A 23,755-nucleotide genomic window follows, 5' to 3' on the forward strand; every position below is an offset into this window, starting at 1 on the left:
CTGTGAAAAGAAATGCAACAATGCAATATTCAGTGTTGACAGCTAGATTTTTCGTGGACATGTTCCATAAATATTGATGTTAAAGATTTCTTTTTTTGTGAAGAAATGCTTAGAATTAATTTCATGAATCCAGATGGATCCCTATTACAATCCCCAAAGAGGGCACTTTAAGTTGATGATTACTTCTATGTGTAGAAATCTTCATTTATAATTGAATTACTATTTTTCAACAAGTTTCTAGTTATTTTTTATATCTTTTTTCCAAATAGTTCAAGAAATACCACTACAAATAAGCAATATTTTGCACTGTTATGCAATTTAATAAATCAGAAACTAATGACATAGTGCTGTATTTTACTTCTTTATCTGTTTTTTTCAACCAAACATGGTTTGCTCTGATTAGGGGGTACTTGAATTAAAAAAAAGTTTCACAGGGGGTACATCACTGAAAAAAGGTTGAGAACCACTGCTCAACACCGGCACATTATTTACGGATCATAATTACTTGTGTGCAAATAACATTTTGAACCCATCCATCCATCCATTTTCTACCGCTTATTCCCTTTGGGGCGCTGGTGCCTATCTAAGCTACAATCGGACAGAAGGCGGCGTAAACCCTGGACAAGTCGCCACCTCATTGCAGATATTTTGAACCCAATTAGGTGAAATGACACAATCTCCCAAGGCACACCAGACTGTATTCGCGGCACATTGGTTGAAAATCACTGGCCTAGCGGACATGCCTTTAATGATTGTGCAGCTTGAAAAAGGTCAGTATGTATATTTAGTGGCGGACCAAACTAAATGACACCACAGGCCAAATTTGGCCCACCGGCCCCAGTTTGGGTATCACTGCACTAAACTATGCAAACAAAAATCGACAGGCTGATCAAAATTTCCAACTATCTGTTTCAAAATCACTGCTTAAAGAATACGTTTTTTTGTTTTTTAATCTGTCACTTTGTGTGTGTTGGGACTGCCCGGATGGAGACTACCGGCGGGGCTTCACTTGACAAAAACATGGCCGAAAAAGGAGCACCGATTTGGGGTACAGAAAAAAGGTCGGTCGGGACCCGAGTTACCTGTGGAGGACTTCTTTCACCTGTTGGAAAAATAACGGTTTCTGACTCAGGGACACGCCGAGCAACCAGGCTAATTATGTAAGCAGTTGCTGCCCTCCATGCGTACTTTTTTTTTTTTTAAAGAAGCAACTCAAAGAGTGAATTAAAGAGCGAACAAAATGGCTGAAATTAAAAAGTTATTTCATGCTAGCGGCTAGCGCAGCAAGCTAGCACTTAAATTAAATAAAAAGTATTTTCTTTTCAAATAAACGTGAACACTCACCTTCACAAAAGGCACCAACAAGATCCACTTAAACGTTCGACGCGATTAAAAAAAAAAAATAGGTTACCGCATGTAGGAAATATGTTGGGGGTTTTTTTAGGTTGCGGTGTAAAAATAGAGAGCAACTCGCCGAAGAAGCGGAGAAATCCCGAGCAGTTTTCCTCGCAGGCTTGGTTTTAATGGAGTCCAGCCGTCCTCTCTTCCTCCCTCCCTCTTCCTCTCTCTTTCCAGCACAGAGAGGATCACGTCACTGCTCCAGTCCCACTTTTCCTTTCGGACAGGAGGGAGCTTCCCAAGCCGTGGTCAGCCCTGCTGTGGCACGGCCCCCGCGGGTGATTGGCACCGGGACAATAAAGTTTTATTCAAACTACACTTTTACAGGTATGTCCCTTCATGTGAATATAAACAGTGCAATAAAGTTTCATTCAAACTACACTTTTACAGGTATGTCACTTTATGTGATTACAAACAGTGCAATAAAGTTTCATACAAACTACCCTTTTACAGGTAAGTCGCTTTATGTGATTATAAACAGAGTTTCATTTATTTATTTATTTTATTTTATTTATTTAGTTATTTTTTGTCCTGTCCAGCTTCTCAGGCAAATCATATTAGTTGATGTACATGCCTATATCGGCTGTTCAGAGTTACTTTACAAAAGAGAAGTGTAGGATACTCTTCTTGTAGCCTTATTTCAATTTGACTTTATTAAATGTATTTATATTATCATTTGGTGCAGCCGGGGATAGAAAGAGAAAAAAATGGAAGACAGAGGGGGGAATTGTGGGGATAAGAAGGGGATTAGACAGAGAGACAAAAGCAACAACAGCAAACACAACAATAACAACAATAGAACATCACTAGCACATACGATATGTACACATATGATCGTAAAAGTGATAGCAAAGAAGCAGTTAGCGAAATAAATAATAATATAGAAATGACAATAAGCATTTTTACACTACAATTGGAGCAATACAAATACCAATAGAAAAAGCGCTATTGATCATGAGCAATACCAATAGTTTACCTCTATTATCAACAATACAGTTGTTCAAATGCAACAATACATATACATAATGATAACTATAGATTAAAAAAAAAAAGGAATACCAAAAAATGGAGAGGAAGAGAAAGAGGCAACTTAAGCTTGTAGATTGTTATAGTAACAATGGGTTAAGCTTTGTCAGTGTTGTCAGTGTGCCATGTGTTACCCAGTTTCCTCTAGGGCAGGGGTTCTCAACCTTTTTTCAGTGATGTAACCCCTGTGAACATTTTTTTATTTCAAGTACCCCCTAATAAGCATTTTTGGTTAAAAAAAAAAAAAAAGATAAAGAAGTAAAATACAGCACTATGTCATCAGTTTCTGATTTTTTAAATTGTATAACAATGCAAAATATTGCCCATTTGTAGTGGTCTTTCTTGAACTATTTGGAAAAAAAGATATAAAAGTAACTAAAAACTTGTTGTAAAATAAACGAGTGATTCAATTATAAATAAAGATTTCTACACATATAAGTAAACATCAACTTAAAGTGCCCTCTTTGGGGATTGTAGTAGGGATCCATTTGGATTCATGAACTTAATTCTAAACATTTCTTCACAAAAAAAGAAATCTTTAACATCAATATTTATGAAACATGTCCGCAAAAAATCTAGCTGTCAACACTGAATATTGCATTGTTGCATTTCTTTGCACAGTTTATGAACTTACATTTATATTTTGTTGAAGTATTATTCACTAAATATATTTATAAAGGATTTTTGAATTGTTATTTGTTATTTAAATGTACTCTCTTCTATAGAGAATGGGGACATCTCCACAACCTTGTAACACATTTACAGGTATGGTCGCTTTATGTGATTAAAAACAGTGCAATAAAGTTTCATTGAAAGTACACTTTTACAGGTATGTCGGTTTATGTGATTATAAACAGAGCAATACGGTTTCATTCGAACCACACTTTCACAGGTAGGTCGTTTTGTGTGATTATAGAGTGCATTAAAGTTTCATTCAAATTACACTTTTACAGGTATGTCACTTTATGTGATTATAAACAGTGTAATAAAGTTTTGTTCAAACTGCACTTTTACAGATAAGGTATGTCACTTTATGTGATTATAAACAGTGTAATAAAGTTTCATTCAAACAACACTTTTACAGGTATGTTGCTTTATGTGATTATAAACAGTGTAATAAAGTTTCATTCAAACAACACTTTTACAGGTATGTCACTTATGTGATTATTAACCTGTGCAATAAAGTTCCATTCAAACTACACAACTAAAACGTTCTAATCCAGGGGTCCCCAAAAAGTTAAAATAAGGTACCGCTGATAGTCTCACACACACACACTAGGTGTGGTGAAATTATTCTCTGCATTTGACCCATCCCCTTATTCACCCCCTAGGAGGTGAAGGGAGCAGTGGGCAGCTGTGGTGGCCACGCCTGGGAATACATTTTGGTGATTTAACCCCCAATTCTAACCCTTGATGCTGAATGCCAAGCAGGGAGGAAATGGGTCCCATTTTTATAGTCTTTGGTATGACTCGGCCAGGGTTTGAACTCACGACCTACCGATCTGAGGGCGGACACTCTAACCAAAAGGTCACTTAGCAGGCTTATTCATGTTTTTTGATCATTCTAAATATGGTTTAAAAAACGGGAGAAAGGGCTGCGGAGCTAGTGCTGAGCGCTGGGATGGACAGGCTTCACAATGTTTTGGCTGAATTTAGGCGCATCCCCACGGAATGGACACTGGCCATGAGTTAGTTGGCGGCAGAGAACGGATTCGGCTCTCTTGGTTGCTTTGTTGGGTCTGCTCCTGTCTCTGGCCATGCTCTTCCCCTCACCCCCAGACGATGGTGTGGAACACCGCAGAGGCCACCCCAGTTTATATGTGTTATGTATTTTTATTTTGTTTTTTTGTAGCTGTATGTAGAAATGGCTGGTTGCATCAGCTCTGCTGTTTTAATGTCTTTAATGTACTTTGTGTTCTTTGATGTTTGATGTTTTCCTCTTACACACATGCTTATGTGGGCTATGGCTATGAGTTTTGGCCTCAGTCTGGACCCCCTCTCCAGGGGCCCAGGCCTAGACCGAATGTCTAAGTTAATTTACCCTCGGGGATTAATAAAGTATTTCTGATTCTGATATTCTCATTTAGATGAAGAATGTTTCATAATTCTCGCAAAGAAAAGTGTTTTTTGTGTCATTCTAGCCATTACCGGGTCTAAATTGGCTGTCAAAGTTTACCAACTTGTCGGAATACACAATTTCCTCTTTGTCTTCCTTTTTTTTCTCTTTCTATCCCCTCCTGCTCGGGCCCTGTTGCACCAAATGATAATATAAAAACATTCAATAATGTCAAATACAAATAAGGCAACAAGAGAAGTATCCTACACTTCTCTTTTGTAAAGTAAATCTGAACAGCCGATATGGGCATCTACAAATCCCGTTTCCGTAGGAGTTGGGAAACTGTGTTGGATGTAAATATAAACGGAATACAATGATTTGCAAATCCTTTTCAACCCATATTCAGTTGAATGCACTACAAAGACAAGATAATTGATGTTCAAACTCATAAATACTTTTTTTTTTTTGCAAATAATAATTATCTTAGAATTTCATGGCTGCGACACGTGCCAAAGTAGTTGAGAAAGGGCATGTTCACCACTGTGTTACATCACCTTTTCTTTTAACAACACTCAATAAATGTTTGGGAACTGAGGAGACACATTTTTGAAGCTTTTCAAGTGGAATTCTTTCCCATTCTTTTTTGATGTACAGCTTAAGTTGTTCAACAGTCCGGGGTCTCTGTTGTCGTATTTTAGGCTTCAAAATTTCCAGTGGGAGACAGGTCTGGACGACAGGCAGGCCAGTGTAGTACCCGGACTCTTTTACTATGAAGCCACGCTGTTGTAACATGTGGTGTGGCATTGTCTTGCTGAAATAAGCAGGGGTGTCCATGATAACGTTGCTTGAATGGCAATATATGTTGCTCCAAAACTTATGTACCTTTCAGCATTAATGGTGCCTTCACAGATGTGTAAGTTACCCATGCCTTGGGCACTAATACACCCCCATACCATCACAGATACTGCCTTTTGAACTTTGCGCCTATATCAATCCGGATGTTTCTTTTCCTCTTTGTTCCCGGGGACACAAATGTCCATAGTTTCCAAAAACAATTTGAAATCTGGACTCGTCAGACCACAGAACACTTTTCCACTTTGCATCAGTCCATCTTAGATGATCTCGGGGCCAGAGAAGCCGGCGGCGTTTCTGGATGTTGTTGATAAACGGCTTTTGCTTTGCATAGTAGAGCTTTAACTTGCACTTACAGATGTAGCGACAAACTTTATTTAGTGACAGTGGTTTTCTGCAGTCTTCCTGAGTCCATGTGGTGATATCCTTTAGAGATTTATGTCGGTTTTAGATACAGTGCCGTCTGAGGGATCAAAGGTCACGTTCATTCCATGATGGTTTCCGGCCATGCCGCTTAGTTGGAGTGATTTCTCCAAATTCTCTGAACCTTTTGATGATATTATGGAGCGTATATGTTGAAATCCCTAAACTTCTTGCAATTGCACTTAGAGAAACGTTGTTCTTAACTGTTGTGGACAAAGGGGTGCACATTTTTTTGGGAAGCTGTTTTTATACCCAATCATGGCACCCACCTGTTCCCAATTAGCCTGCACACCTGTGTGATGTTCCAAATAAGTGTTTGATGAGCATTCCTCAACTTTCCCAACTTCTTTGTCACGTGTTGCTGGCATCAAATTTCTAAATTTAATGATTATTTGCAAAAAAAATAAATGTTCATCAGTTTGAACATCAAATATCTTGTCTTTGTAGCATATTCAACTGAATATGGGTTGAAAATTATTTGCAAATCATTGTGTTCCGTTTATATTTACATCTAATACAATTTCCCAACTCATATGGAAACGGGGTTTGTACATCAACTATATGATTTGCCTGAGAAGCTGGACAGGACAAAAAATGAAAATAAATAAAAAATAAAATATTTGTGTGTTTGTTGTAGCTATATTGTTGGTATTATTATACGTAAATATTGGGGAGTGCCTGTACATTCCTCCACACACAGGTTGGGGCTGTTAAACAAGGTGGGAAAATGTCAATTCTGACCTCAGCTTGTGGACTGGTCGAAGGGAAAAGCTTTTAAAGTGCACATTTGCACCATACAGTATTTCACCCTTTGCATTCAGACTAATTGTGAGGGTTGGTTCAGCTGCAGGGGGCGGGGGTCATAAATCTACATCTTCCATATGGGCTGTTTTTGCAGGCACCCCCTGAATGCTTACATGGCTGGAATGTGTCGTCCTTGCTCACAACTACTCTGCAGTTCAACGCCATGAATCATCAAGAAGTTCCTGGCTCCATTCGAACATCTCCAAAGTGGACTATCTCTTTTTCCCGGGGCCGTTTCGTTGCTGCTGCAGTCAGCATCGACGTGATTTATGACCCCTCAGGCTTTGCTCCCCCACACCCCCAAACATCTTCCCCCAGTGTCTGGCTGCTGCTGCTGCCTTTTATAGGCCGTGTTTTAATTACAGCGTAAACATGTGACTCGGCCAGATGTGAAGCCGAGCCGAGTGGGAGTGACGTGGAGCAGACCTGGAGGAGTCCGATCCAGAAAGAAAAGAAAAAAAAGTCTTCATTGACTCACTTCAACAATGCAGCAGAGGGGCAGTAAATGGAAACAGGAGGGAGAACAGGCTTTGGACAGATGGGTCAATGGCAGCCTTTGTTACTGTGTTAACTATAGTTGACTGACCTCTCCTGGTCGAATAAGGAACAGCAGGTTCTGGTGAATTATTTATGACTGAGGGCCTGCTGGCCCTTGCAGATGTTCGCAGACTGCATTAAAAAGGACAGGATTACAAGGAGGGCCATTCAGGATCTGTAATTCTGCTTTGTTGCTCACATCAGGGATGGCGCATGTGTGTCATATATCAAAGCGGAGGACAATCGGACCCCTTGTCCTCGAAAGTCAGCCTGGAAATGAGCAATGGATCCATCCTACGCATCTTCATGAGCATCCAATCCCAGCTAAAAGTTATGGTTAGGTCTTCCTTTTGAAGTCAAGTCAACATGTGGTTGCAAAACAGAACAAAATATTTCACAAAAAGTGCCCATGTGGCATATTCATAAATGTATGGACGTCTACTGGGGAAAAAAAGGGGGCGTGGTGGTTCGAATTCAGCTTCTGCCATCCTAGTCACAGCCTTTGTGTCCTTGGGCAAGACACTCGCGGTGTGCAAGATTTCACAAAAATAGACATGTGACGTATTCATATGCGTAAGTGCTACAAGAAAAATATACATACAGTGGGGCAAAAAAATATTTAGTCAGCCACCGATTGTGCAAGTTCTCCCACTTAAAATGATGACAGAGGTCTGTAATTTTCATCATAGGTACACTTCAACTGTGAGAGACAGAATGTGAAAAAAAATCCAGGAATTCGCATTGTAGAAGTTCTAAAGATTTTATTTGTAAATTATGGTGGAAAACAAGTATTTGGTCAACCATTGAAAGCTCTCACTGATGGAAGGAGGTTTTGGCTCAAAATCTCACGATACAATTCATTCTTTCCTTAACAAGGATCAATCGTCCTGTCCCCTTAGCAGAAAAACAGCCCCAAAGCATGATGTTTCCACCCCCATGCTTCACAGTAGGTATGGTGTTCTTAGGATGCAACTCAGTATTGTTCTTCCTCCAAACACGACGAGTTGAGTTTATACCAAAATGGATACATGGATGATACAGCAGAGGATTGGGAGAATGTCATGTGGTCAAATGAAACCAAAATAAAACTTTTTGGCACAAACTCAACTCGTCGTGTTTGGAGGAAGAAGAATACTAAGTTGCATCCCAAGAACACCATACCTACTGTGAAACATGGAGGTGGAAACATCATGCTTTGGGGCTGTTTTTTTGCTAAGGAGACAGGACAATTGATCCGTGTTAAGGAAAGAATGAATGGGGCCATGTATCGTGAGATTTTGAGCCAAAACCTCCTTCCATCAGTGAGAGCTTTGAATATTTGACCAAATACTTATTTTCCACCATAATTTACAAATAAACTCTTTAAAATTCCTACAATGTGAATTCCTGGATTTTTTTCCCCACATTCTGTCTCTCACACTTGAAGTGTACCTATGATGAAAATTACAGACCTCTGTCATCATTTTAAGTGGGAGAACTTGCACAATCGGTGGCTGACTAAATACTTTTTGCCCCACTGTATTATTTTCATAAATGTATGGAAGTCTACTGGGGAAAAAGGGGAGTGGCGCCAATGGTTGCTGGTCTGAATCCAGCTTCTGCCATCCTAGTCACAGCCTTTGTGTCCTTGGGCAAGACACTCGCGGTGTGCAAGATTTCACAAAAATAGACATGTGGCGTATTAATATGCGTAACTGCTACAAGAAAAATACACATACAAAAAAGGTTTTGTAGAGCGACCATCCAAACGTTAAGGCTCCTGGTTTGAATCCAGCTTCCGCCATCCTAGCCACAGCCTTTGTGCCCCTTGGGCAAGACATTTGCGCCCGGTGTCTGCTCTTGTGGCGACCAATCAGGCCTCCAGTTCTGTTGACCCCTTTGGACAGGTTGAACTGAAAAACAAATTGTCAGGGAAAAAAATACAAAACCCTTGACCAGTATAGTTGGCACATTCTGTAAATGGTAAATAAAAACAGAATACAATGATTTGCAAATCCTTTTCAACTTATATTCAATTGAATAGACTGCAAATATAAGCTCATTTGGAATTTGATGCCGGCTAATGGCAAAACAGACTGATAAAGTTGAGGAATACTCATCAAACACTTACTTTGGAACATCCAACAGGTGAACAGGCTAATTGGAAATAAGTTGGTGCCATGTTTGGGTATAAAAGCAGCTTCCATGAACTACTCAGTCATTCACAAACAAGGATGGAGCGAGGGTTACCACTTTGTGAAGTGAATCATATTTATATAGTGCTTTTCTCTAGTGACTCAAAGCACTTTTACATAGTGAAACCCAATATCTAAGTCACATTTAAACATTTTAAACCAGTGTGGGTGGCACTGGGAGCAGGTGGGTAAGGTGTCTTGCCCAAGGACACAACGGCAGTGACTAGGATGGTGGAAGCGGGGATCGAACCTGGAATCCTCAAGTTGCTGGCACGGCCACTCTACCAACCGAGCTATATAAATTTGCTCACGCATTTGGTTCAACAGTTTAAGAACAACATTGCTCAATGAGCTATTGCAAGGAATTTGGGGATTTCACCATCTACGGTCCGTAATATCATCAAAAGTTTCAGAGGATCTGCAGAAACCACTGCACGTAAACGGTACTGCATTAAAAAGCGACAAAGGTGTGTAAAGGATATCACCACATGGGCTCAGGAACACTTCAGTGTCAGTAACTACAGTTTGTCGCTACATCTGTAAGTGCAAGTTAAAACTCTACTAGGCAAAGCCAAAGCCATTTATCAACAACACCCAGAAACGCCACCGGCTTTGCTTGGCCCGAGCTCATCCAAGATGGACTGATGCAAAGTGGAAAAGTGTTCTATGGTCTGACAAGTCCACATTTCAAATTGCTTTTGGAAACATTCGGACTGTTATAGGCACAAAGTTCAAAAGTCAGCATCTGTGATGGTATGGGGGTGTATTAGTGCCCAAAGCATGGGTAACTTACACATTTGTGAAGGCACCATTAATGCTGAAAGGTACACACAGGTTTTGGAGCAACATATGTTGCCCTCCAAGCAACGTTATCATGGACGCCCCTGCTTATTTCAGCAAGACAATGCCAAGCCACGTGTTACGACAGCGTGGCTTCGGAGAGAAATAGTGCGGGTAATGGACTGGCCTGACTGAAGTCCAGACCTGTCTCCCATTGAAAATGTGAAGCACATTATGAAGCCTAAAATACAACAACGGAGACCCCAGACTGTTGAACAACGAGCTGTACATCAAGCAAGAATGGGAAAGAATTCCACCTGAAAAGCTTCAAAAATTGGTCTCCTAATTTACCAAACGTTTACTGAGTGTTGTTAAAAGGAAAGGCCATGTAACACTGTGGTAAAAATGCCCGTGCCAACTTTTTTACAATGTGTTGCTGCCATTAAATTCTAAGTTAATGATTTGCAAAAAAAAACAGTTTCTCAGTTCGAACATTAAATATCTTGTCTTTGCAGTCCATTCAATTGAATATAAGTTGAAAAGGATTATCAAATCATTGTATTCTGTTTTATTTACGAATTACACAACGTGCCAACTTCACTTGTTTTGGGGTTTGCAATAATTGCAAATAAGAGGCACAAGTGCTCCAAAACAAGGAAAGCTTTTAATGAAAGGAACTAAATACATTGCTTTGGATGGAAGTTACACTTTTAATGCACATTTCTCTCCTTCACTCCATTTGGTCAAGACATTTGTTGTGAGGAGTGACATATTGCTTCAAATTAGTGGGAAGTAACAGAAGGGAACCTACAAAAGTGCCTTCAATAAGAAAAATATAATATCATCCTTTGAAAAAAAAGTAACTGTGCTTTTAATTTTAAAATGACTTTCATTGAAATTGTGCAAATCTTAAAAAAAAAAAAAAATGGAAAAAAAGGGCATAGTAGCGATGACAATGTGTCTTTTGCTTCCTTTCATTTCGAGAACGCTTCCCATCGTTTGGGCTAGTCTGGAAGGCAGTCTGGGTTTCAGTCAACAGGACAACAAATAAATAACTTTAGACAGCGATAAACAATGCAGTCAGTTCACAGATGCATCAGCCCTTGTTTGTGCAGAAGACAAAAGCAGTCCAGTAATTTAATGGAGCTCTTGGCAATGATGTTAATAACGAAGTAAGCAACTTCTCCACAGTGTTTCTATTCTTGTGTGATAAAACCGATTTAATGGTGAAAACATGGCATACTGGCATCCTATTCCATATTCCTATGCAAAGATCATTACACAGATAATGACTTGATTGTTAAAAGCGCAGTATGAAGAACTGAAATTCAATTATTAAATGCTTTAAACGCTGAAATCAAACATGGTTGTTTGAGGGTTGATTGATGGGGGAATGACCTGATATTTTGCACAAAAATAAATGAAAATGCCTATAGCTCCACTATAAACCGTGAAATGTGTTATTGCATGAGCAGTTCTCCTAATGTTATGCGCTAAATATTGGCCTTCGCTCCAGTGCAGAACTTAAAACCGATGTTTCCCTTTTCCCCCTTTGAGGGAACAAAAAAAAAAACTCTCAGTGCCATATTTAAAGCCGCGGGTTATAAAGAGAACGCTGCAGGAGAAAGCGAGTTAGCGTTTTTGAGAACTGGCCATGCTTCCTTTTAAAGGGCTGTGACTTGTGTGTGCAAAACTGAGAATCCTCCTCACCGGGGTTGCTAAAATGCCCACAATGTTTGGCTACTTCGGAAAAAAGGCAAAGAAACGCTCCGGATGTTTCCATGCTTGAGCGACAGGCATCAGTGTCATGAAGGCTCCGGACTGTCCATGCTATTCATTAACCAGCTACAGGGGTCAGAGGGTATACCAGCTAAGGTCGCTATAGTTTCTGGTCCTCCGTTAAGGTGAGACACTGCACGGAACTAAACAAAATAAAAAATAAAAAAAAAAACACTGGAATGAAATTAGTCAGTCAGGTTATTACTAACGGTTCCCAGGTTTTGGGTTGTAGGAAAAATATCTGTGCATCAAAAATATCTTTGCAAAAATCGTTCTCAGTCAGGCTCGGGGATTTCTTCTTCGGGGTCAGAGGGTATCGTCCTCTGCCCGTAAATAAAGGTCAGCAGGAAGAGCGCTATGTCATGTGAGCACCAGTAGCCCGTGTGCGAGGTCACGGCGGACCAGTAGCGACTTTCTACCAGACCTTCCCGCAGCTCGAAGTCCACGCGGCGCTCCAGCTCCACTGAGGACAGAGACAAGGGTTGTTAGCGTGACATTTGCTGAGACGGGAGGGACGTGTTCTGCCCGGGACTGACGTGATATGTCGGCGGTGGGCGAGGTGGGCCGGGCCATGGTGGAGAGGCCGTACGCCGACTGGCTCTCCGTTCGCTTCTGCTCCTCGTCTTCGGGGCTGGCCCCGCCCTCCAGCGCTATGGAGACGGAAGGTTGGCTGTTGGAGCGTGAGAAACGAGAGAAGAGGATGCCGCCGATGCCCTTGCCGATACTCGCCGCTCCTTGAGAGAGAGATACGTAAAGAGAGAGGGACAGGGACAGAGGAGCCTTGGTGACAATTCTCTGGAGTGTCCATAGTGTTGCAGTATTTGATGTAGTATTTGTCCCAAAAACAACAAACACGGTGGTTAAGAACAATGATTTCAAATTTACAGCTATAAAATCACAGAGTAAATCCAACTCAAGTAACTGGTCGACAACTCCAGGGTTTCCTAGCGACCCCCAGTGGTGACTTGTATTATTGTTTTAAATCCTCAGTGAATAATGCATGATTTTTAAATATTTTAATAATAATACGAATTGTGCATTTATTTTTAGATCGTTTTGCAAAATATAAAATATATACAAATATCTACTTAGGTTTCTCTCTATGTATACAAAATCATTAGTAATATTCCATCCATTTTAAATAAATAAATAAATAAATGGGTTGTACTTGTATAGCGCTTTTCTACCTTCAAGGTACTCAAAGCGCTTTGACACTACTTCCACATTTACCCATTCAAACACACATTCACACACTGATGGAGGGAGCTGCCATGCAAGGCGCTAACCAGCACCCATCAGGAGCAAGGGTGAAGTGTCTTGCTCAGGACACAACGGACGTGACGAGGTTGGTACCAGGTGGGATTTGAACCAGGGACCCTCGGGTTGCGCACGGCCACTCTCCCATTTTCTACCGCTTGTCTCTTTCGGGGTTGCAGGGGGTGCTGGGGCCTATCTCAGCTGCATTTGGGCGGAAGGAGGGGTACAGGCTGGACAAGTCGCAGGGCCAACACAGATAGACAGACAACATTCACACTCACATTCAAACACTCGAGCCAATTTAGTGTTTCCAATCATAAGTAGTGTCAAAGCGCTTTGAGTACCTTGAAGGTAGAAAAGCGCTATACAAGTACAACCCATTTATCATTTATCCTTATCCCCAGGTGCATGTTTTTGGCAGTGGGAGGAAGCCGGAGTACCCGGAGGGAACCCACACAGTCACGGGGAGAACATGCAAACTCCACACAGAAAGATCCTTAGCCCGAGATTGAACTCAGGACTAGTCAGGAAATTCGTATTTTGAGGCACATGCACAAACCCCTGGTCCACCGTGCTGCCCCTTATTCATATTGCTAATCTAAGTTATGTTTATCAATGTCATATTCAATTTATTCGCTGTATTAATTAACATGATACACTGTATACAATAGATAGTGCTTCTGGGAAGTATCCACAGCGCTTCCCTTTTTGCACATTTTGCTCATTTAAAATAAGATTATTTGACATTCGTTTTAAATGAACTTTGGTTTTGTGTGTCCTCTCAATTACTCTGTTGATTGCTATTCTGATTGTTGCTGGGCTAGGATAGGAATTGTAATTATAATATTATTGTGTGTTATTTTTTGGGACTGATTAATAATTAAAAAAAAGTATATATATCTATATTCATATTAAAATGAATGACTGGTTGATCTTTCTATAACTTTATCACAACTGTCAACAAATAACATATCCTACCGCAGTGTTTCTTATCTATAAGACGCGGGAACCATTGTTCAGAGTCATGTATAAAGAGTATGGTCAACTAAAAAAGAGGCGCCAAGCCGCGCCATCATTGCCACCAAGGACCTGTGCGGCTGTGTCTGGAAGCATGCAATTGCATTCGTTCTGATGTTAGTTTTCAACCAAAATAATAAGTGTTGTAAACATACTCCAGCTCATAAACTTACAATAAAACATGCTTTTATTTCGTCAAAGCATAATTTTGCGGCCGTATTTCAGGCACTCTGCTGCTCAATTCATGCGGTGTCTAGTGACCAGCAGACTTTATAACACGCGACAGATGGCAAAATAAAGGTGACCCAAAAATTCCTTTATTACCCTAATTTTGCCAAAATCTTCATTGGTTTTGGACAAACAATTACGGAGATAATATGAATTGTGTGTGAAGTGTAGGCTGCCTCCAATGTATTGTTTGTAATCACTGTTCTATCTATGCCAGTGCTTTTAGTCTTATTGATCCACCATCATGTTATTACACCACAAATTTCATTTATTTTACTCTTTCAATGTCTATTCTGTCTATTTGTATTTGTTTGGCGTTCTCATCTGCTGCTACCAAATTGCATTATTTTAGTTTTACTGAGGTTCGCGGATAGTGTTTTTGTCAAACCATCTCTTTAATTTATTTTGTTATTTGTATTAGCTTCTGTGTGTTCTCTCCTGAACAAAACACTGAGGTGTCGTGTGTTTACCTTGCTTAAAACACCAGTGTGTGACTACCCAGTGTTGATGGCTGATTGATTTGAGATTTCTTTTAGTAGATTGCACAGTACAGTACATATTCCGTACAAATGACCACTAAATGGTAACACCCAAATAAGTTTTTCAACTTGTTTAAGTCTGGGTCCATGTTAATCAGTTTATGGTAAAAAGGCTAACCTTTACTTCCCACACTTGTCTTTTTTCCGGGTTGTGGGGAAAGCAATGTAAAAGATTTCCACAATTCGCAGCACTATGCTGCACAACAGGGCATTTTTACACGCCGAAAAACTAAGGAGAAAGCGCCGCAGACACGCATCAGCAGCTAAATATTGGTAGCAGTCATGATGCCATGTAGTCATGTGTCTTTTGACCAATCATTGAGGAGATCGCCTGAAACAGAGTTGCCTATACTCTGGGGCGGTTTAGCTCGGTTGGTAGAGCGGCCGTGCCAGCAACTTGAGGGTTGCAGGTTCGATTCCCGCTTCCGCCATCCTAGTCAATGCCGTTGTGTCCTTGGGCAAGACACTTTACCCACCTGCTCCCAGTGCCACCCACACTGGTTTAAATTTACTTAGATATTGGGTTTCACTATGAAAAGCGCTTTGAGTCACTTGAGAAAAGCGCTATATAAATATACTTCACTTCACTCTTTATACACGACTCTTCCCTCTAGAGAGCCGCCAAAAAATATGTTTCTCAGCTGTGGTTAGTATCATAGGGATATGCCATACCGTTGATTTTCTTTCCGATCGCATATAGAGTAGAATTCAGGCTGGTACTGTTGAACCGTTCCGATACAAAAACTGTCTGCAAATATACTTAATGTGTCTGGTAAAATGTAAAAAGTAGTGTTTTTCAAGTGATGCTGCTCTTGAGGAATCATCTTCAAATTATATAAAATCACAGAGCAAAATAAATGATGGCGTTATTCAGCACTGAATGTGGTATCTTATTTATAATCAACTCTGTAAGTAGCGTCTCCAAGTCACCTACATTAAAATGATACAATACACTCCCTTTTTTTATTTCAATTGCCAGTCATTTGCTGAAATAAACAAAGGACTGACTGAACGACTAAGCACAGCACAAAGTGCCGCTGTATTCACCTTGGCGGAAGAAAAAGTAGATCGCACCAATCGCGTTTTATTTAGACAATATCTCAATAAGTGAGTTACTCCACACTGTTTTCCTGGTAATGAAATACATCAGTGATATTCAACTACATATTGAAGAGGTCCGCAATTTCAAGAGCCCAAGAGCTCAGGGGCCGTACATCGAAATGTGGATTTTTTGACAGAAAGTGCCTCCGCAGGTTATACTTCTTTGAGACTGCGTTTACTTAATTACAAAGTAAACACATCGGCTTTCACACTGCAGTGTCAATAAATTCATTATCCTGCCCTCGCTACTCATTTTTAGTGTGTGCCGATAAAGAAGCTCCAGTTTTTGTTCAGGATAGATGTTCCTTCTTTTGAAATATTTTCCTTCCTTAGTTTTATTTATTTACACTTCTTTCATTTAGGTTTGTAAAAACGAAAATATAAACATAAAATAAACATAACAAAAAAATAACATCCACTGTGTATTTTACATAATGTATATTGTGTATCTGACATAGATAAAATAGTAAGGTTAGTGTTGTTATAAACACAATAAACTACAAATGTTTACACATTAATTACACAACATTCGCACACCACACATCGTATGTGACTTATCACTATTAGCGTCCTCACCCTTTAGTGGTCAAAATTAGCACTACATGTATTAAATAAGGTTTTAGCGTTACTCTCAGAAAAAAAACACGACCACAAATACAAAAGACATCACAAATTCAGCAATTTCAATACAAAAGAAAACAAAATATTTTCATGCACAAATTATATCCACCTACAAATGTTTGACCAAGTTTTGTGATAAAGCTTACATGCTAGGATTTCTACCAGTGATGCTGCTTTTCTGGATCAATGTGTCCGTCACTCAAAAAGGTCCGCCAGAAAACAATGACTTGAGCACTTACTTGGGGTTCAACATTCATATACTTTGTTGTCTAGTAGTTAAAAGTCAGATTTTTACAATTTATTTAGATTTTTTTTCCAGGGTTGATTGAGTAGTCTTCTTCTACTCACCCAATTCTGCTTCATTATGACACAAACCCTCGTTGTTGCCCCCTTCGGGGTGGCGGAAGTACTGCATACATGATCAACCCTAGTTTAGTGGTTTCATCAAGTCTATTTGGGTGATGGTCGGCAGGTCAAATGAAAAGCTTTGGTGGATCGGATGTAGCCCACGAGCCACCAGTTGAATAGAACTAAAATAAACAATCTGAAATAACTAAAGTATCAAATATTTCGCTATTTTGACTTGAGAATCTACATGAAAGCCTAAGGATGTTGTTTCAGTGGTATCGATATTTCAGTATTGATTCACACATTACTACTATTATGGGCCACAGCGGTACTCGGATGTAATACACTATTCCACCACTTTTGGCAGTAATGACAATATCAAACAAACAAAAGAAGTCTGGCGCTAAAGTCATACAGATGTTTTTTAAGGGCAAAAATTATGACTAAAGTGGTTTTATTTGCACTCTAAATTTATTGACAGTGTATTTCAAACACACACACACACACACACACACACACACATATACCTATACATATACATATATAAAATATGGTATACTATTAAATTAGTTAGAATGTATTTATTTTAGCATTGTGTAATTGCATGTGAATGTGAATGTGTCTCTTCCTATGCAGTATATTTGATTAGTATTTATCAATAATAACGTTTGTGAATAACACATGGTTCCATATAATTTGACAAGGTTAGTCCTGGTAAGTAAGTAGATTAGATATAGTTATTGAATACGATTAAAATTAAGAGTAAATTTGGTAATTAAATGTTAATATTTGAGTAGGCCCCAGAGCCCTCTATAATGGTAAAGTTGGAACCTGATGTCAAAAAGGTAAAGAACCCCTGACCTACAAAATAAGATTGTAAATTGCTTTTAATGCTGCTTTTTGGAATAATAGTGTAATCATGATAGTTAGTCTTACCCAGTATGCTGGCCTTGCCTAAGCTGGTGATGGACTCTCCGTAGTGTCTACGGGGCAGGACAGGAGAGGTGCTTGGACTGGGGATGCTCTCCATGTCAGATGTGGGCTCTTTAACAAGGTTTAGGGAAGTGGGTCGCATCTCATCATAAGGTGTCTGGTTGGTGGCGCTACACCTGATGGAGCAGGAACAGGTTCAATGCTATATGTGATAGATTAGACATTATAACAGTGCTATAAATGAGTCTTGCCAGTGTATCTGGACAGGCGCAATGTTGTTGTAATGTTTTAGGATGAGGGGTTCTAGTCTGTAGGCCTGAAAAAGAGTAAATTAGTATGTTTTAGCACTAATGAAACTGCTGCACAACACAAATGACCCCAAAAAAAGTCCATTAAGGCAAGTAATGCCAACTGACCACAGGGTCTGTAGGATGGAAGACGTTGAAGAGCCTGCTGCAGATGGAAGTTGGCAGGATGTGGTCCTGGTGGCAGCTGGTACCAGGACGGATCCCTCTCAGTGCCAAAAAGACGGCAAGAGGGGAACCCATGCAGAAGAAGTTCTCTACCTATGAGAGGAGGAATCCAGACTTACTTACAGATTCCACTGAGCAACAGCACAGTAAGTAAATAATTGGACTAGTTTGAACAGTTTTGGGAGTACACACCTTAAATTTGAGTGCTGGAGGTGCAGACGGTTTTGAGGATTCCAGTGCTAACAGCTGATTTTCCAGCTCACGTAATCTATTACAAGCATAAATGGACAAAGTGAGTGCTTTTAAATGACATAAACACACACAGACAAACTGAGCTCATTCTTGAGAATGCTAGTCTTCAAGACCAATAAAAGCTTGTGCCTGATAGAGGCTGGCAATACACAGATTGGACAGATGGTGGCGCAAGTGCACTACACGCATTTGTAGCCTGGAAGAGATTTCATGCTTGCTGTGGATGGAATATATATTCCCTTGCCAATGCAATAACAATATGTATCTGATGACTCAGCATAAAAAGGCCATAAAGTGGAGATTTATATTTGAAAGCAGTATCTTCTCAAACAGTTGCGGTGGACATGTTTATTTAGTTAACTGTAGAGGATAGCTTTTATTTGAAGTAATGTGTTCAGGAGGCCTTGAATAATAATAATAAAAAAGTAAGTACATTATTTAATAACATAAAAAATGTAAAACATATACATATATATATATATATATATACACACACACAATAAAAAATTTGCAAATTATTTAATAACATAAAAAAGGTAAAAAATATTTTAAATATATAAATAAAGAAATATTTTTTACCTTTTTTATGTTATAAATAATTAAGTTATTTTTTATCCTGGGCTCGGGATCTTCCTGTGTGGAGTTTGCATGTTCTCCCGGTGACTGCGTGGGCTTCCTCCCATCTCCAAAGACATGCACCTGGGAATAGGTTGATTGGCAACACTAAATTGGCTCTAGTGTGTGAATGAGAGTGTGAATGTTGTCTGTCTATCTGTTTTGGCCCTGTGACGAGGTGGCGACTTAAAATTAATTATATTATGTTAAAATTATAATAAAAACAAAATCCTCTTCATCACACTTATATTTGCAGGGTTTCCTCTACATTTAATTGATCGTGGTGCAGAGCCACGGCAATACAAAAGCCGCCACACCTTGAAAATTAAACTTTAAAATCAGAATATTATTTATGACAACAAATTTAATTAATACGTAATACGCTGCATTCCTTTTTGATAGACAGCTAAATGACTGAATCAGCGATTTTGAAATACAAAACACTGAAATAAGCATTTTTTAATTTTCATTCCGTTTTTTGTGTTGATATGGAGAATTTTATAATTTTTTAAGTGACATTTTCTTTGTATAATCTAGCACCTTTGTTTCTTTTATCTGAACATGGAGACTGTAATCATGTTTAAAGAGTATAAATGGGTTGTACTTGTATAGCGCTTTTCTACCTTCAAGGTACTCAAAGCGCTTTGACACTACTTCCACATTTACCCATTCACACACACATTCACACACTGATGGAGGGAGCTGCCATGCAAGGCACCAACCAGCACCCATCAGGAGCAAGGGTGAAGTGTCTTGCTCAGGACACAACGGACGTGACGAGGTTGGTTCTAGGTGGGATTTGAACCAGTCACCCTCGGGTTGCGCACGGCCACTCTCCCACTGCGCCACGCCGTCCCTATGTGGAAATTAAACTTCCCCTATTTGAAAGAACAGCAGTCGGCACTGGTATACGGCCTCTGTTACATTGTACAACAATAATAATTATAAAGATAGAGCAAAACAATATAAGAAAAAAACTGTTAACACTAATTACTAATAACACAGATTTGTTTTTAAATGTATGAACATTTTTTTAAGCCTTTTTTAAAGAAAACATATGCATCGACTGATAAGCAAATCATACGATGATGTCATATTTTGGCCATGGTCCAACCGCCACAAGTACGGTATATTGATTGGCAAGCTGGGGGAAACCCTGTATTTAGACAATTTAAATTAACTCTAAAACAGACACCCATATTTGGAAATAAATGTAATTTTATTGTCAGAATCCAGGAACATTTTTACAATGTTTTACTTAAATGCACGTCATTAATTTGCTCAAAACTTGGCAACAGTTTTAGACCGTATATACTGACGTGTAACAACGCATGCCGCCTTTCAGTTAACCATTCACAGTTAAGGGAAAATAACATACACTTGAAATAAATTGTGTGATTAATCTGCTTGTACACGATAATTATTTGGTACTAACGCCAGAGTTTCCCCTACATGTAGGCCACGGCAAAAAAAAGACGCCATACCTTAAAAATGTGTTTTTTTTACATGAAATCTAATCTTAGTAATATATATTATAAATGGATGTATAGCCACCTATTATTTAGACTTTCATAGAATGTAATCACTAAAACAGCATTTCTAAAAGAGGATGTTGTGATGACATATGCATTTTTCTTGAGCAAAGGCAGCATGTCTGCGCTTTCAACATACTTAAATATATCCGAGATATACTCGCAGACAGCGATCTACAAAATGTGCAATGTGCAAATATTAAGAGGACAGTGGCTTTTGAGGAGAGATAGTGCAGCTGGCAAGTGTGACGTTGAGTGATTTTGGACAATAGAGGCACGCTGCAGCTCTTGCTGTTTGTCGTGGACATGGAGCGACAGAAATAAAAGACTCTCCAAAATGAGCACAGTCTCCTATAACACTAGAAAACGATGTTAGATATGTTTTGTCGTTTCAAATAAAGAAAAGGTATGTAGAAAATTTCTCAACAAAGTTCATCCGGTGTTACATTATTACACAGCAACAATTTTAAAAAAGGGCTTACCTTTTGATGTGTTTTCAAATGCATGTATAACATTTTTAGCCTTTAAGAGACATTATATACATTGGCGCCGATTCTACAAATCATAAGATGTCATTTTGACCCCACTCAGGCCATGCACCCACCACAATTATATTGGCAATTTGTGGGAACCCCTGATCAACATACTGCAATACTCGGTGGCAATAGATATACATTAAGTAGTACAAATATTTTTTTAAATGCACTCATTAATCAGAGGCTACTGTTTTGGGGAAATACATCAATCGTACCTATTTCTAGTGTGCCGCAGTTGGTCTAGGAGATGCCTCTCCTCGTAGGACATCCAGTGCAGGTCCAGCTCCTCCTCCACGGCGTGATGCTCCTGCAGGCAGAAGCGTACGGGATCCCAGCCGGTCATGATGTCGTAGGTAATGACACACCCGAGGGAGTGAGACACAATGGAGACTTTTCCTCCTCGCTCCTCGAACTCAGGGTTACGTGAGCAAAAGAGAGTGTAGAGTCTGTTAAGCTCCTGTGTTAGTCCTTTAGTGATCTAGATTGAGAGAAGAGGAGTGAAGTGGACAAAAACAACAAGACGGACAATCAAATGTATTTGTTAGTGCGATCACCTCATCTCGGTAAAGAGGACTGTTGTAATACATGATGTCCATGGCACTGCTGTTGAGAAGGTCTCTCAGGCCTCTCAGTTTGTCAGGTGTGATGGAGTCAACCGTATCTACATATAGACAAGGTGTAAAAGTAGAGAGGTAAAACTGCACAGTGTCGCCTTGTTAATATTGCTCCACTACAAATAGCATCAAAGAGATTGCAAACCTCCATCCAGGGCAAGTTTGGAGCGCCACTCTACAGGCAGAAACTCCACGTGTGCATCATTGTGCTCCGAAAAGTGCTTCTCCTCCATCTTCCTCACGCCCTCCCTCAACCTGAACAACACCCGACAGTATGTAGGGTTAGAGGACAATGTGAAGGCAATCATGTACATACATGAAAAATGTTGAAGGGAAAGATATAGTATTCATTATCCATTAGCCGGCGAGCGCACTGTGGAAACCTCTACTTTTATAGCTCTTTGTCTGCGTTGAGGGCGTGGCGTGACATAATCTCACGTGACCAACTACTACTTTCATTGAATATGTAGCTTGTTAGCTTCTGTCATCGCAGGCGCAACAATGGTAATTAGAGAGAAAAGAAGCGTGATTGAAGATGGAACTAATGGATGTAACTTTTATGGCAAATGTTGAGAACATGTTTGTAAAGGAGGGCGGATAATCTCCTGCTGAACGAGTCATACACACACAGAAAATAATATAACCAAAGAGCCCAATCACAGCCTTTATGGTCTACCTCGCTGTGGCATCAGAATCAGTATCAGAAATACTTTAATAAAATGTTCAGCACAATCCCATTCAGGTTATGTTCTTTCTTTAAGTGCACGTCACGCTGCGCAAAAAAGGGCTTGCAGGGAGGAGCGAACTGGTAAATTGCATACAGGCAACTCGATGCAGTGGCATTATCCAGGCTTTAGAGATTACAGCCTCCAAACTTGAGATGATCTGAAACCTGATCATGGGATCGGATTGGGGTCGATATTTCTCCTTTTTTTAACTGATCGGCGCTCGACTGATTAGCTGCCGAGCCCAACAGATATTTAACACAGTGGTGTCCCAGTTAGGGCTGCTAAAATTCAGAGTAAATTGATCAACGAAATTAGAAAATGGCATCAATTTGTATTTTATTGCTCTGATGATTTGTTTTAAAGAGTACAATAAGTGCTGGACTCCTCCAATAGAGCACACATGAGAGTGGTCCACCTATCGGTGATGTAGCTTGCGCTGCCAGTGATGTGGCCTGTGTGTGCATGTGTTCTTGTTCTTACAAAACAAAAAAATGAGGTCATTCTTGTTATCGTATACGGACTCCGGGAGTAAGTTTCTGGATATAGGAAGGTTTTGAGGGAAAACCCCAAATGGTTTAAATAAGGGACAATAGTAGTTTTAGCTTTTGTTTAGTTAGTTTTTTTTGCCCCCTTTCTCCTAATAAAACTATGTAGCATTTAATATCACAAATAGAATATATCATACATCAATACTAGCACATTCTAAATGCAGTAAGATATGGTGTATAAAAATGTGTTATTGTGTTTACTTTAGTCACTTGCTATAAAACTTTCTCAGTTCTATGATCCATTGTCAAAGTATCGGATTGGGACCTCGAAATCAGATCGGATCTGATGCCAAAAAAATCAACAAAATGTTGATCAGGACATTCGTACGCAATGAAATCGAACGGGAAAATGCTTACTCAGAAAGCAGCACAGTGTTAAGGGTCACAATTTTGGCAGACCTGCTTATCTTGTAGAAACAGCAGTGTTAGATAATGAATAGTTCTTTGCAGAAAGGTGACATTCATGACGTATGAGTACTCGGAACAGATTTGGACAGAACTTACATTTTTACTTATAACGGTACACTGCAAACCAAATATACCACCAAACACAAAATACTAGTGTCAGTCAATAGGAGGAAGTG

At 39.6% G+C, this 23,755-nt stretch overlaps 2 protein-coding genes across 7 annotated transcripts in view; both read right to left on the minus strand.

Annotated features, from left to right (window-relative positions):
- The window catches only part of fermt2 (FERM domain containing kindlin 2), a 99,510-nt gene extending 97,842 nt beyond the window's left edge, over positions 1-1,668 (minus strand). For 2 of the 5 annotated variants that reach the window (XM_061896073.1, XM_061896070.1), the window contains exon 1: positions 1,345-1,666. The gene's annotated coding sequence lies outside the window, so the exon portion shown is untranslated. Of the gene's footprint in view, positions 1-1,344 lie in introns of all 5 variants that reach the window. The other 3 variants (XM_061896069.1, XM_061896068.1, XM_061896074.1) reach the window with 3 other exon arrangements.
- A 9,024-nt stretch (positions 1,669-10,692) lies between these two features.
- The window catches only part of ddhd1a (DDHD domain containing 1a), a 37,868-nt gene continuing 24,805 nt past the window's right edge, over positions 10,693-23,755 (minus strand). For both annotated transcript variants that reach the window (XM_061896075.1, XM_061896076.1), the window contains 9 exons: positions 22,041-22,150; positions 21,836-21,942; positions 21,497-21,759; positions 18,539-18,614; positions 18,290-18,439; positions 18,125-18,189; positions 17,877-18,049; positions 12,366-12,563; positions 10,693-12,292 (listed from right to left, as the gene is read on the minus strand). In XM_061896075.1, coding sequence (XP_061752059.1) covers positions 12,105-12,292; positions 12,366-12,563; positions 17,877-18,049; positions 18,125-18,189; positions 18,290-18,439; positions 18,539-18,614; positions 21,497-21,759; positions 21,836-21,942; positions 22,041-22,150 — 1,330 coding nt within the window. In that variant the 3' untranslated portion in view covers positions 10,693-12,104. The remainder of the gene's footprint in view (positions 12,293-12,365; positions 12,564-17,876; positions 18,050-18,124; positions 18,190-18,289; positions 18,440-18,538; positions 18,615-21,496; positions 21,760-21,835; positions 21,943-22,040; positions 22,151-23,755) is intronic.

Source organism: Nerophis ophidion, linkage group LG03 (genome assembly GCF_033978795.1).
Source record: "Nerophis ophidion isolate RoL-2023_Sa linkage group LG03, RoL_Noph_v1.0, whole genome shotgun sequence".
In the NCBI taxonomy this organism is placed as follows: Eukaryota; Metazoa; Chordata; class Actinopteri; order Syngnathiformes; family Syngnathidae; genus Nerophis; species Nerophis ophidion.